We start from the raw sequence: 15,164 nt of genomic DNA, 5'->3' as shown, positions 1-15,164 counted from the left end.
ATCATGTATGGGTACTAAACCACTGTTCTAATTCTGGTAACCAGATACACAACCTGTTCTAAGACTCCTCAGAGAAGGAAACGGAGTATATAACTTGATATGATCATAAAACAGGCATCTGGATAATATAGTAGAGCCCTATTTTAACTCTTATTTTATCAATGATTGTTAGATATTTGTTTCTATAATAAAACAAAAGCATCCTAGTGATTTACATGGGATTTGTTTATAGTAAAGCTCATGTTCCATTGAAAATGAGTACAACCCACAAATAGCTGCATTTAATATGCACAAGTGATGGGTAAACTTTAAATGGGCACGGTCAGATACAAAAACTTTTGATATGTTGTACAGCATGCAAAACCAATAGGTTTTGCAATTGCTTTCATTAGAAGATTTTCAGTATTTCATACTGAAAAAGCCAGTCAAACAACTGCCCCCACCCCCCCCCCCCCCCTGCTTGGACACATACTAGTCCAGCTGTGTCCATGCGTCATCACCTATGTCATGGACACACTTCCTTGATTGACAGCTGTGAGCGCAGGGCTCACAGCTAGAGGAAAAATCCTCCCGCTGTCAGTTTGTGTCATCTACTGTCAGTGAGGACAAGCTGGGAGTTGTAGTTTTGCTAATGCTAGGGGAGATGTGAGATGTGGAGCAGACAGCATACTGAGGGAGGGGGCGGAGACCTGCACAGTGAGGCCACGCCTCCTCCCTTTGAGAGGAATTCAGACTAGTGAGCTAAATTAAAAGTGTAATAAAAAAATAAATAAAGGTGATGGACACATAAAAATTTGATGTACATGGTCAGGATTAGGTACTGAGTGATATATTTAAAAAAAAAATTTGTTGGATCAGACTGGTACGCTTTAAGGAATTAGCCATAGTTTTGATTTGCCTATGCACTGAATGCATACACTCTCATTATCAATGAAGTGGTTGAGGCAAAACCTCTAGAACTGCTTTATGTGGTGGGTATGCTCACATTTATATAATAATCCTGTGGATGCTGTATCTGTAATCATTGACTTTAGTGCACATACTGCATCCCTTGAATCACACTAGGCACATTTATATGTAAGGACACTTAGCCAAAGAGTGTGGCCCCTGTGATCCCAGCTTTTTTGCATTATTTATACATTTGCACCAATAATCCCCTTTCCTCCCTTTTGCCTTTACAATATATTTCCTCACATTAGGTAGGCAGGTAGATCCCCTTCCCCTTTTGAACCCTTTTCGTCAAACTCTGACCTCAGTTAGAAAGGCAGCACCCACATAAGTTAGATAAGCAGACTCCTCCCTTTAGGTATATAAACCCTTCATTAGGCTTATAGGCACACTCCCCTCCTCTAGGTTGGTAGTTCCCCACCATAGGCAGATTTCCCCAAATTTAAGTAGGTTGCTCCTCCATTAGGTAAGTAGCTCCTACATTTGGTAGTTAGTCCCTCCATTAGGGAGAAAGCCCCTCCTTTAGGTAGGTTGCTCCTCTATTAGGCTCCTACTTTAAATATAGTGGTCACTGTACCCATAGAGATCTGGTATAGTTCAAAAAAACTTAAAAGTTTATTGCAGAACAAAAAAAACTTTGCACTCAAATGATGCGAATGTGAGGTTTATTTCATATACAATCCAAAGTTTAAGATAACGTTTCAGTCAAACATTGACCTTCATCAGATCCAGGATTGCTACGGAGTAAAGCATGGGAAATGGCCTAAAGCCGTGGTAGTGGCCAGTTGGAAGCGCGACCTTAGTCACTAGAAGCATCTGATTAAAAGTTTATTGCACCATGATACAAAAAAAAAAGATGCAACGTTTTTGGCAACCGTGCTTTTCTTAAGTGTATCGTTTTTGTATCATGGTGCAATAAACTCTTAAGCCTTTTGAACCATTCCGGACCTCTAATATGTTCTGTGACCACTACATTTGCAGTTTGAGTTTTTGTTCCATTAGTAGCCCTTTATTGGTAGCCCTCCATTAGGTAGGTAAGGTGGCCCCATACATTTGGTTACTGTTGTTACTGTTAGGCATCCCCCCCACCTGCATCCCTTTAGGTGGGGCACAGAACTGATGTTCTGATGGTCTTTAAAGGGGTATTCTCAAGAACCTAACTTATCCCCTTTCCAAAGGATAGGGGGTAAGTGTCTGATCATGAGGGTCTGACCGCTAGGACGCCCAGCAATCTCCTGTATGCCAGCAATTGGCTGAAAGCATCTCCAAAGGTGGGGGAAGGAGCACGCCGGGGACTGGTAAGTAGCCGTGCCTTGTATAGAACCCTTGCAGAGGGTTCAAGCAGTCAGACCCCCGTGATAAGACACTTATCCACTTTCGTGTGGATAGGGAATAATTTAGATCCCCTGGAATACCCCTTTATTTTATCTGTGTCTGACAAATGCAGATATAGTTAAAATTTATGCTACAAATGTCAGTGAGCCCCCCAATCAGTAGGCTCGGTGCAAGTGCACCAATTGCACCTATCTAAGTGGACCTGTGTCTGTGTTAAATTGAAAGATGACATCAAGACAATATAATTTTATTTAAAATAATGTCCTTCTTTAAAACCAGTATTCAAAATGTCTCGAGCTGCTGCATGATTGAATAAGGCAATATTAAATTATCCCTTAAATTCACATTATAGGTTTGGCACGCATCATCGGAGCACAAAAAATATAATTCTTTTTAAAAACAGAGGGTTTTTGTATGGTGCTAAATAGAGCATTGTGCAAAACCAATGTTTGAGAAAAATCTAACATGGGTACATCTACAGCTCTGTTCAACCACATCTGTGCAGATCAGCTATGAAAATCTCTACCGGACATGTGCAAAAGTATGCAATACCATTACTTCTCATTACAAGCTCAGCAGTTTAGTTATAATAACAATAATAATCATTTTATTTATATAGTGCCAGCAGATTCCACAGCACTTTACAATTTTGGGGTACAATAATGGACAAGTGTCAGACATAACAATATTACACACTAACTATTCAAACAGAAGGAGTGAGGGCCTTGCTCGTGAGAGTTTACAGACTACGAGGAATGGGGTTGAGATAGAAGGCATAAAGGGTTTTATTTTTACAATGGCCCAGCCATATTTTATAAATAAAAAGGTTACATACAGGAAAGAGAACCAGTTATTCTTAGTTTTGTATAATAATGTGAAATAACTCAGGGAAATAGTATTGAACACATGAAAAAGGTAGCAGATAAAAGGCATGAAAAGCCAAGACAACAGCTGACATCTACCAGTAATTAAAAAGCAATCAAGTACCTTGTCACTGGAAATTCATATCAGCTGGTTCAGTCCCAATTGATGGTCAACAAAAAAGGTTGTCACACAAGACACATGACATGATGGGTAAAAGCAAATAGCTGTCTCAAGACCTTCGCAAACTAATTGTTGCAAAACATAACGATGGTGTTTTTTAAGGGGGCATTTCTAAGCTTCTGAATTTTCCAGTGAGCGCTGTTGGGGTCACAATACAGAAGAGTAAGAAAATCAGTCCACTATAGAATTACCCAGTGCTCCTCGAAAGATTTCTGACATAGGATTGAAAAGAAGAATCAGATATGAATATATTTCCACCCATTTAACAAATAACTTTTATTATACAATACTTATTTTCTAATACTTCTACTTGCTGCAGACATTGAAAAGCAGATTGCTTTAGCTTTTATCAAGTTTTCTTTGTTTACATTAAACAATTTAAGAATTCTAAGAATGATGTGTGTGACATAGTAAGACAGTTTGTGATTCTAAGAAATATATTTACCCAGTTCAGCCTACAACCCTGCAGTGTTCATCTATAGGAAAGCCAATTCCTCTCACCTTAGGGGAAAAAATCTTCCAATCCAAAATGAGGAAATTAGAATAAATCCCTATAACAATAACTATAATCTATTACATTTATTTGCTCTATAAACACATTCTAGCCCCTTTTGCTCTTGAGTTTAAGTTTACTGTACCTTGACAATATATTCTTGCATAGAGCTTCCCGTCTCACTGCTCTTAACCCCTTAAGGACACATGACGTACTGGAACGTCATGTGTCCACTCCCGATCTATAACGCGGGGCCACGGCGTGGCCCCGCGTCATAGCGGGTCGGGCCCGGCCTCTAACAACGGCCGGGACCCGTGGCTAATAGCGCGCGGCATTGATCGCTGTGCCGCGCGCTATTAACCCTTTAGACGCGGCGTTCAAAGTTGAACGCCGCGTCTAAAGTGAAACCGAAAGCATGCCGGCTAGCTCAGTGGGCTGTTCGGGATAGCCGCGGTGAAATCGCGGCATCCCGAACAGCTGACAGGACAGCGGGAGGGCCCCTACCTGCCTCCTCGCTGTCCGATCGCCGAATGACAGCTCAGTGCCTGAGATCCAGGCATGAGCAGTCATCCGGCAGAATCGTTGATCACTGGTTTCTTATGAGAAACCAGTGATCAACATAGAAGATCAGTGTGTGCAGTGTTATAGGTCCCTATGGGACCTATAACACTGCAAAAAAAAAGTGCAAAAAAAAAGTGAATAAAGATCATTTAACTCCTCCCCTATTAAAAGTTTGAATCACCCCCCTTTTCCAATAAAAAAAAAAACACAGTGTAAATAAAAATAAAAATAAACATATATGGTATCACCGCGTGCGGAAATGTCCGAATTATAAAAATATATCATTAATTAAACCGCTCGGTCAATGGCGTGCGCGCAAAAAAATTCCAAAGTCCAAAATAGTGCATTTTTGGTCACTTTTTATATCATTTAAAAATGAATAAAAAGTGATCAATAAGTCCTATCAATGCAAAAATGGTACCGTTAAAAACTTCAGATCACGGCGCAAAAAATGAGCCCTCATACCGCCCCATACACGGAAAAATAAAAAAGTTATAGGGGTCAGAAGATGACAATTTTAAACGTATTAATTTTCCTGCATGTAGTTATGATTTTTTCCAGAAGTCCGACAAAATCAAACCTATATAAGTAGGGTATCATTTTAATCGTATGGACCTATAGAATACATATCAGGTGTCATTTTTACCGAAAAATGTACTACGTAGAAACGGAAGCCCCCAAAAGTTACAAAACAGCGTTTTTTTTTTCAATTTTGTCGCACAATGATTTTTTTTCCCGCTTCACCATAGATTTTTGGGCAAAATGACTGACGTCATTACAAAGTAGAATTGGTGGCGCAAAAAATAAGCCATCATATGGATTTTTAGGTGTAAATTTGAAAGAGTTATGATTTTTTAAAGGCAAGGAGCAAAAAACGAAAATGCAAAAACGGAAAAACCTCCGGTCCTTAAGGGGTTAAAGTAAAGAACCATGTTGTTGGAAAAACCTTCTTTACTCTCTTGCAATAGATATAGTCCTGGGTATAAACAGATAATGGAAGAGATCTCTGTTCTGACCTTTGATATATGTATACGTTTAAAGGTCATTCTTCAGCATCTTTTTTTTCTAAATGAAATAATCAAAATTTTAGTAATCTTTCTGGTTACCGTAGTCCACCCTGTAGTGACTTCTATTTAGGCCGAAGTACACAGTTTATTGTGCAAGTACAATATATATAGTATTTACACTAATATCTAATGTAAGCCACAATTACTCTACACATTTAGACTGGACATCCCTGGGAACTCTGTGTGTATAAGGGACATGTGTGCCAAATTCTCAGGTATTAATTACATGTACAAAGACTTGCCTGTTATACAATACTACAATTATCAATAGTAATACGTACAATTGTTAGTAATATTGTAGTTATATATAGAAAAACACAACTCACCTTTTCTAGAGTATTTGTCTTGTGTTTTTTTTAAATGGCACTCTCATTAAAACAAATTTTTGCTATTGCGCTCCTTATGGTAAATAAAAAATATTTCTAATATACTTTGTTTAAAAAAAATGAAGTTTTATTTGTGCTTAAAAAAGCTCAAGAGCACATTTCCCCCAATCTTTTACACAGACTTAGGACCAAGGTCCAAACACAGAAAGTGATAGCATATGGCAGTTAAGTTAGAAAGGAGCTATGATTGGATGAGGCTGGACCCCCCACCCCCACCCGTCCTCAGCATTCCAGGCTGCACTTTCTGTGTTTGGACCTCAGTCCTATGTCTGTGTATAAGATGGGGGAAAGTGTGCTCTTGAGCTTTTTTAAGCACAAATAAAACTTCATTTTTTTTAAACAAAGTATATTAGAAATATTTTTTATTTATCATAAGGAGTGCAATAGCAAAAATTTATTTTAATGAGTTAAATACTCCAGTCTCCTATATTCATATATTTTTGGTAATAGAATAAGCAAGTTAAAATGACTGCATCACTTCTCAAGTCCTCTTATGGTAATTTCTCCTCATTTAGGAATATGATGGAAATGTAAGAAACATGCAGGAGCCAGTTCACATTTGTATCCAAGACATGGACAAGGAAGACATTTTGGTTGAAGATTACAGAAACGGAGATAATAATGTTGAAGTTTTTCATGTCAACTTTCCTACTCCGGATCCACATACAAAGCGCAGTGAACTATGTCTAAACAGTTTAAATGACGGGCCCAATGTGAAAGATGAACATCTCATATTGGATACTATTAAGACCAATGTAGAAAAACTGCACAGAAAAGTAAATATCCCACCACTTGTGTTAACAGAGGTAGATGGAATCTACAGTACACCATTCCAATTTGATAGACAAGCACCTGCCAGAATATCTACTTCCCCAACGTTGAGGAGGCTGAGGAAAAATACTATAGCAAACTACACGTCATTGCAGGATGTTTTTGATGTCTCTAAGTTTCCAATTCATAAAGAGGAATGTATTGAGGTAAGTTGTTTAGCCTTGTGAATGTAAAGAACATTTCTATGACTTCATCCTTATAAGGTTGCACTGGTCATGTCATCTCCTCAGGACAATGTATCTTGTGTGTCCCAAAGCTTAGAAGACCATTTGAAAACTGATGACCATTTAGTGAACCCTGTAGACCGTTCTGTCCACACCAATTATACCGATGATGAAAAGTCACCTAAACACAGCTACAATGGGACAACTTCTACCGTAACTAAAGGAGAGCCTGAAATATCCAAGGTACAATGTATCTTCCTTTCTCGATTTTTTAATAATTCTATATTTTTTTCCTCCCAACATTAAACAGCAATGGTATTATTTCTCATTCATTACATTGTTACAAGACACAATAAATCCAGCTCTGTATTTTATTTATTTTTTTCTTGTAGATTTTTTTCATTTTATGAATTCTATCCAATCTTTTTATTTGGGGGAGAATTTCCTATCCAATTACAATGAATCTGATATCTCCCAGAAAATAGACATCTGATTATTTACCCTCTTTAGAAGCTTCTAGGTCTGTGTCCTCTCAAAAGAGCCACAATCGTATACTATAAAACTATAAAACACTTATGGAAACACTTATTGGTAGAATATGTGTATCTTATTACATAACTAAACCATATGAAAAAGTATGCCCATTGTTTCCTATATAAAATGTGGTGAAATGAATGACATTCCTTGACAAATAGAGATTTCCCAACTTCATCCTCCCATTTTCGACAAGCTTTATGTTTATTATCTCAATATTATATATTTAAAGCACTATTATGATTTATAGGTAACTTCTTATTAGCTACCCTATAATTTCCGATATCCTTTATAATCCCAACTTCCTGTATAATGTTTTAAGTTTCTTTATACTTACTATTAGACATGTGCAGAACCAAAAATGTAGTTTTTTTCGTTATGTTCGTTTTCGTTTTAATTTTTTTTTCGGTTCTGTGAATATTCGGAATGCTGTGCATCCGTCATATTCGGTTTTCAGATGCATCCGCAATTTTTTTTTCCGTTTTCGGATGCATTCGTTTAAAAAACGGATGCCTTCGTTGAAAACAACGAATGCATTCATTAATTCTGATTTTTGGTTCTGCGCATGTCTAGTGATCCCTCAACATACGATGGTAATTCGTATGTTGAGGGATTCGTGCAATGTAAAAAAGTAAAGTCCTACTCACCTGTCCCCAGGCCTCCGCTGGGCTCTCCTAGTCCTCTTCGGTACTCCGTTGGGCTCTGCTGGGCTCTCCTTGTCTACTCCGGTCCTCCGTTGTCTGCCGCAAGGCCTTACTGGGCCTCCGTAGCGACGTCATCACGTCGCTGCCGCATGCCATTCCTATTGGATGACGGGACGGCGTGCACGACGGCATCATGACGACGTCAGAGGGAGACCCGTATGAAGGCCCCGGACCAGCCCAGGACCCACCGGAGGAAGGCCCGGAGCAGCGCGGAAAGGTGAGTGAACCTGCCCGGGCTGCTACAACTGCTATCCGGCAGCAGCTTAAGCATTATGCGCTGCCGGATAGCAATTGATGCATGGCCCCGACATTCGGTATACTGATAACGAATGCATTCGTTGTTCGTTAGCATGCATATTCGTTATGCGTTAGTTAATTAATGCATTCGTTAACTGTATATTCGTATTCGTATGCTTTTTTGGGATTTTGTAATAATTTTTTTTGTGCATTCTTTTCGTAACGAACATCCGAAAACGGGAAAATTTGTTTTGTTCCGTGTTCGTTACGAAACGAATTGCACATGTCTACTTACTATACTTAACAGCCTTAGTATATCTTTCCCTAATTCTAAACATTTTTAGTACCTCCAAAAGCCTTAGCGGCATCTAGCAACAGGATAGAATGGAAGTCCGGTGCTGAGCCTATTTACCCTTAATAACTACAATCTGTTAGACAGCCCTGGATGAAATCAATTTTGGCATAAATTGATTTGGCATATCAAACCTATGAGCCCCATAAGAGCTAATATCCAAAGGGTCTTTGCCTCCCTTATCAATTAGTAATTACTCCTTCCAACATATAAATAGGTAGTGTGCCCTCTTAGAGAGATGGGTTCTAAACAAAGCTGGGATAAGTTTACCCCCCCCCCCCATACCTTTAATAAATTTTAAAGGGGAGACCATACACCAGGATATATATTTCCCCTCATACCTGCCAGTGCCCTTTTTACTTCTTCCACTGATACATCAAGTTCTCTCTTTTGCTTATTTGAAAAGGAGGTTACAGAAATATTAAATAAAAATCTTCCTGATATTTAAAACTGAACAATATGTAACTGATATTTAAAACTGAATGATATTTAACTGGATCATTTGTTATATTACCCTCGTAAAACTTAATTGCAACTACCCCCTTTTTTCCTCTTAGTTCTCTGCTACAGGAATGGATTATTGAGTTTATTCCATTAACTTTTTCCATCAGTGAACTATTATATTCAACCTGTGCTATTAACCATTTTTCTTCATTTTCTGGTGAAGGGTTCATAATAATTTGTTGTCCCCATAGAATATGATTGGATAAGCTTCTGGGGTGATATCCAATCTCCTCATTGTGAGTACCTCTCATTACCGAGTATCATATCGATTCTTGACTACTACTAGCTATATACTGTTACAACTCTTCATATAGTTCAGTGTTCCTCCTTTCCTCATGCACCGCTGCTTCATTCCACTCTACTGCCATGGGCACCGGCATGTTCCTCAGCTGGCTCCCAAGGGCAACGCTGGGCACCACCAAACAGCGAGTGCATGCCAGAAGGAGCCTCTGGCACACAGGTGTCTGTGAGAGACAGAATGATGGGCAACCTGTGTGCCAGAGGCTCCTTCTGGCATGCACTCGCTGTTTGGTGGCGCCCATCGCTGACTAGCAGCAACCCCTCCAATCCACCAGTATGATCCTCCTCCGTTCACTAACACCAAGTCCACAGTCATCCAGCATCCCATGTGCTTACACTATGGGTAAATTCCTTGCTCAGGGCTGAGCTCTAAACACTAGCACATGGCAAGATGAAGTGCACTCCGCTCCTCCACATGATGTTACTTTACTCATACTATGTGCAGCAGAATACTGCATTCAGCCATAGGCAATTTCCAGAAAGAAAAAGAAAACATCACTTTCTTAAAAATATATATTTTTTAAGTTTATGAAGACAGGTTCCATTGTCTTTAAGTGATCTCTGTTTTGGTGACATATTCCATACATTTTTAGATGAAACCTAATAGAACAACAAATACAAAACAGATGGTTAGAGATTAGTTGTCATTATATGCACCAGCCTTTTATATCCATTGTCCATTGTAAAAAAAAAAAAGACTTAAAAGACATTTTGCCAAAGGATCTAATAGGGATATATTTACACCACCCCCATCAAATGGTCTGCTCTGAGTTCCATTAGCAGTCCCAGGAGATTTTATAGGAAGAATAACACTTCATGTTCTTCCACTTCCTCCTGTCAGAATAATAGACACTCAATGGACTATATTGTAAAGGCCCTTTGAGTCTGTGAGCACCTTCTAGAACTTGGTAACCTTCTTTATATACTATTCAATGAGGTACTCTGTCCGTGTTTTCTCTGTTTTTACATATATATGACCAATGGGTCCTTTGGGCACAGGTTATATCTGTTGTACAATAGATCTGTCAGTGCATGTTATTTCCGTTACAAAAATGAAAATCACAATTATGGGAACAGAACCAAACTAATATCTCCTCTTAGAGTTTTTGTATCATGGTTTTCAGTAAGTTTAGTCATGTCTGACAGAAACACTGTTAGATGACAAATTGTTTGAATAGTAAAAACAGAAATATATGAATTCTGGGATATATTCTGACTGCCATGTTGCTTTCTTCTCGATTAATGCAATAGGTTTATAGGTTGAAATTGATGGACTTTTTTTAAACCCTATTAACTATGAAACTATTCAAGTGAATGGTACCTGAATTCAACAATATATACACCAGTAGTATACAACAATATAACACGTGGACTCTTCATGGGTCTACTGAACCAACCTTAACACGCCTTAAGGATCTATGGTGCTGTAAGTTAGTTTAGTTAGAACCTTAGGGAGCTCAGAAGTGGCATTAGAAATATGGGCACTTAAACAAGGTACAATAGGAAATGTAACTTGTATACATAACTGTCAAAGGAAATGGCTGTCATTTGCAAAGTGTGACTTTAAATTCAAGATGTATGTATTATGCACATCCATCAAAGTATTATTCTCCATGTTGTGGAAGATCGATGTGTAAATGTGTACAGGACGCTGTGTTTCTAATAAAGTGGATCATCATGTCTGCAGGTAGACAATAGAACGAGACCACATTCAGTAATCCTGGCATCGGTCTACAATTTTTTTAAATGCTAGCTCTGTTTCAGTTCTTGGCCAGACAACAAAAAGCCGTAACAACTACAAAAAGCTGGCAACATAGTCATGTCATACTGATGCATTGTCAACCCGAACCAAATTAGTCTTACCACATACAAAGCTAAAACAAAAAAGAAGAGCACTCCATAGCGTAAAACCGCCACTCCAGGGTCCAATTTAAAGTGGTATAAAACCCTTACCGAAGGTGGTTGTGTGAACTCACACACAACAATGGTCTGCGTGGATGAGAGAGTATATCTGGTCTGCAGCCTCCCCGACCTAGGCAATATTCAACAAGTGAGGACTTCCAAGGGGCGGTGGGGGGTATCGGCGCTGGCCAAGATCGGACACGTCCGGTGAGTATAAGGTGTTTTATTCAAATGCAACGCGTTTCACCGCACTTAGGCGGCTTCATCAGGCATCATCAGATGCCTGATGAAGCAGCCTAAGTGCGGTGAAACGCGTTGCATTTGAATAAAACACCATTTACTCACCGGACGTGTCCGATCTTGGCCAGCGCCGATACCCCCCACCGCCCCTTGGAAGTTCTCACTTACCACATACAAGACTGGTATAGAAATGTTCAATGAATAAGTAATGAATGTCGATAAATAGAATTCTACAAATTGTCAATATTCACCAGTACACATCTCGCCTGCATCTCCTTCAATCCTATCTTCTTACTAAATTTCACGAGGTTTAAAGATTGACTAAATATTTCTGTACCAACAAGTCAGACATGACTAAAATGTTCCCTGTTTGCCTTTGTCTTTCAGATAAAGGCGTTCCACCAGTCACGGTAAGTGAAAAAACAAAAAAACATTATTTTGTTGGTCCATGAGTCCCAGCACACCTGTCATGTGCATGTTGATAAATGTTTGAAATGACATAATATTGTGAAGCAACATTTTTGTCTGCTGAATGTTAGACAGTGATGTTGAAATCTTGGCTTATGCAGTATTTCTGACCCAAAGCAAAATACATATGTATGTATAACACCAATGTATTCAGCAATACCATACACATATATTGTACCAATCACGTTCTAAAGACCCACTCCCCAATGGGGCTCACATTCAGACTGTTTTTTTAAAACTCATTAGAGCCAAATTTATAGGAAGCTTATGAAGCTGTAGTTGAAGTGTGGAGTTAAACCAGAGAACTTGTAGAAAACCTCCAGCAGGACATCCATACTTAAAGGGGTACACCAGTGGAAAAAAAGTTTTTTCAAATCAACTAGTGCTAGAAAGTTAAACATATTTGTAAATTACTTCTATTTAAAAAATCCTAATCCTTCAAGCATTTATCAGCTGCTGTATGCTCCAGAGGAAGTTGTGAAGTTAATTTCAGTCTGACCACTTTGCTCGCTATTGACACCTCTGTCTGCTCCTACTCTGGACAGTTCCTGACATGGAAAGGTGTCAGCAGAGAGCACTGTGGTCAGACTGAAAAGAATAACTCAATTTCCTCTGGAGCATACAGCAGCTGATAAGTACTGGAAGGATGAAGATTTTTTAATAGAACTAATTTACAAATCTGTTTACATTTCTGGCACCAGTTGATTTAAAAAAAAAAATCCTACCGGAGTACCCCTTTAATGTAGTTGTTGCCCCTGATCAATTCTGTTTCTAGGACTTTAGTGCTACAAAGCCATGGTGCTATCCATATAGCTTAAAGATATTATAATTCATCCGATGGCATTCCCAGGATATGAATTCAGTTGATATAGTTGGATCCCAAGTGTTGTTGGTTACAGGAGCTGTTTAGATTGAATCACTGATAAATAAATAGGCAACGCACACACAGAAGCAAAACGGCAACTTAGAGTATCGCTGCAAATAAAATATCTTCTGTGTATTTGTTGCTGATCTATTGCCAGAATATTAAAATACTGAGTTGCCTGAATAGGAATGAAAAGCAGATCATCCAGTTATTTGTGTACACAGCAGACATATGTCTTGTGGCTGTCATGTTTAGAGTACGTGTGTGAGGCTAAAAAGATCTTCCTTTACCGAAATCTTGCCAACCAACAGCAAACAATGAACACACCTCTCAGCCCACACTTAGTTCTTCATATCACAGTATTCAGGGTGTTGTAGTCACTGATCCTTGCATTGCTATGCTGTGCCCACACCAAAATATTTATATTGTTATAATAGAAGTCTTCCAGGTAGTCTTTCACATACAAGTATTTCTTCATTGTTCTGCCAAATATATGGCTCAGTAGACACTGTAACGGGCAGCGGATGTGCGCCTGCTGTGCCACCTAACTGGTTTGGCTTTTGGCCAGTCCTGAGGGCATTGTATTTTTTGCATGTTTGAACAGAGGTGGGTATAGCTATTTTTGCTTTTGTTTATAATCCACCTCTATTTACATCCACTAGAGAAGTTCTGGTATTATAGAGCTGGATCCCCAATTTTTCTTGTAGGTGATCTCAATTGTGTTATGGAGGAGGACAAGGAAAAGCTCAGGTTGGGGAAAATGGTAGTACTTCTGGGCCCTACCCTTTTGTTTTGTTTATGTTCAAAATTTTGTTTGGTCGAGCTATATTTCAGGGGAATAATTTCCAGGACTGATATGTTATTGGGATTAAGAGAGATAGATAGATTAATGCGGTATATTAAAAATATTAGTTGTAGTTTATCAGATCATTCTCTAGTTCTTCTGGAATTTAATAAAGTAGTTAAAATTGGGGGGAGACCTTTTACTATAAATGCAGATTGGTTAAATATAATAGGGGCGGATAAGAAGTTTAATGTATAATCAATCCCAGAATATAACTGGCGGACCTTGCAGGATAATATAGTCTGGGATATAAATAAATGCCTATATTCAGGATAAATTGTTTGGAATAATTAAATATTTAAAGAAAAAGTTCTCCATGACAGAAAAGGATGTGGTGGAAAAACTTACATCAGCAGAGAATACTTTTATAAGTTACAGTGGGGGGGGGGGGGGAGTATTTAGTCAGCCACCAATTGTGCAAGTCCTCCCACTTAAAAAGATGAGAGAGGCCTGTAATTTTCATCATACGTATACCTCAACTATGAGAGACATAATGAGATAAAAAATTATAAAATCACATTGTCTGATTTTTAAAGAATTTATTTGCAAATTATGGTGGAAAATAAGTATTTGGTCACACTCCAAACTCCACTATGGCCAAGACCAAAGAGCTGTTGAAGGACACCAGAAACAAAATTGTAGACCTGAACCAGGCTGGGAAGACTGAATCTGCAACAGGCAAGCAGCCTGGTGTGAAGAAATCAACTGTGGGAACAATTATTAGAAAATGAAAGGCATACAAGACCTCTGATTATCTCCCTCGATCTGGGGCTCCACGCAAGATCTCACCTTGTGGTGTCAAAATGATCACAACAACGGTGAGCAAAAATTCAAAAACCAAACAGGGGGACCTAGTGAATGACCTGCAGAGAGCCGGGACCAAAGTAACAAAGGCTACCATCAGTAACACACTATGCCGCAAGGGACTCAAATCATGTAGTGCTAGACGTGTCCCCCTGCTTAAGCCAGTACATGTCCGGGCCCGTCTGAAGTTTGCTAGAGAGCATTTGGATGATCCAGAAGAGGATTGGGAGAATGTCATATGGGCAGATGAAACCAAAGTGGAACTTTTTGGTAAAAACTCAACTCGTCATGTTTGAGGAGAAAGAATGCTGAGTTGCATCCAAAGAACACCATACCTACTGTGAAGCATGGGAGTGTAAAAATCATGCTTTGGGGCTGTTTTTCAGCAAAGGGACCAATACAACTGATCTGTGTAAAGGAAAGAATGAATGGGGCAATTTATCGTGAGATTTTGAGTGAAAACCTCCTTCCATCAGCAAGGGCATTGAAGGTGAAACATGGCTGGGTCTTTCAGCATGACAATGATCCCAAACACACCACCGGGGCAATGAAGGAGTGGCTTTGTAAGAAGCATTTCAAGG

General features: G+C 39.0%; 1 protein-coding gene across 2 annotated transcripts in view; it reads left to right on the top strand.

Annotated features, from left to right (window-relative positions):
* The window catches only part of PLEKHG7 (pleckstrin homology and RhoGEF domain containing G7), an 83,290-nt gene that overhangs the window by 21,188 nt on the left and 46,938 nt on the right, over positions 1-15,164 (top strand). For both annotated transcript variants that reach the window (XM_056569385.1, XM_056569384.1), the window contains exons 2-4: positions 6,350-6,811; positions 6,896-7,072; positions 11,990-12,012. In XM_056569385.1, coding sequence (XP_056425360.1) covers positions 6,374-6,811; positions 6,896-7,072; positions 11,990-12,012 — 638 coding nt within the window. In that variant the 5' untranslated portion in view covers positions 6,350-6,373. The remainder of the gene's footprint in view (positions 1-6,349; positions 6,812-6,895; positions 7,073-11,989; positions 12,013-15,164) is intronic.

The sequence above is a fragment of the Hyla sarda genome, chromosome 4, assembly GCF_029499605.1.
Source record: "Hyla sarda isolate aHylSar1 chromosome 4, aHylSar1.hap1, whole genome shotgun sequence".
NCBI lineage: Eukaryota > Metazoa > Chordata > Amphibia > Anura > Hylidae > Hyla > Hyla sarda.
The sequence above is the reverse complement of the archived record's forward strand: the minus strand, read 5'-3'. Positions and strand labels throughout refer to the sequence as shown.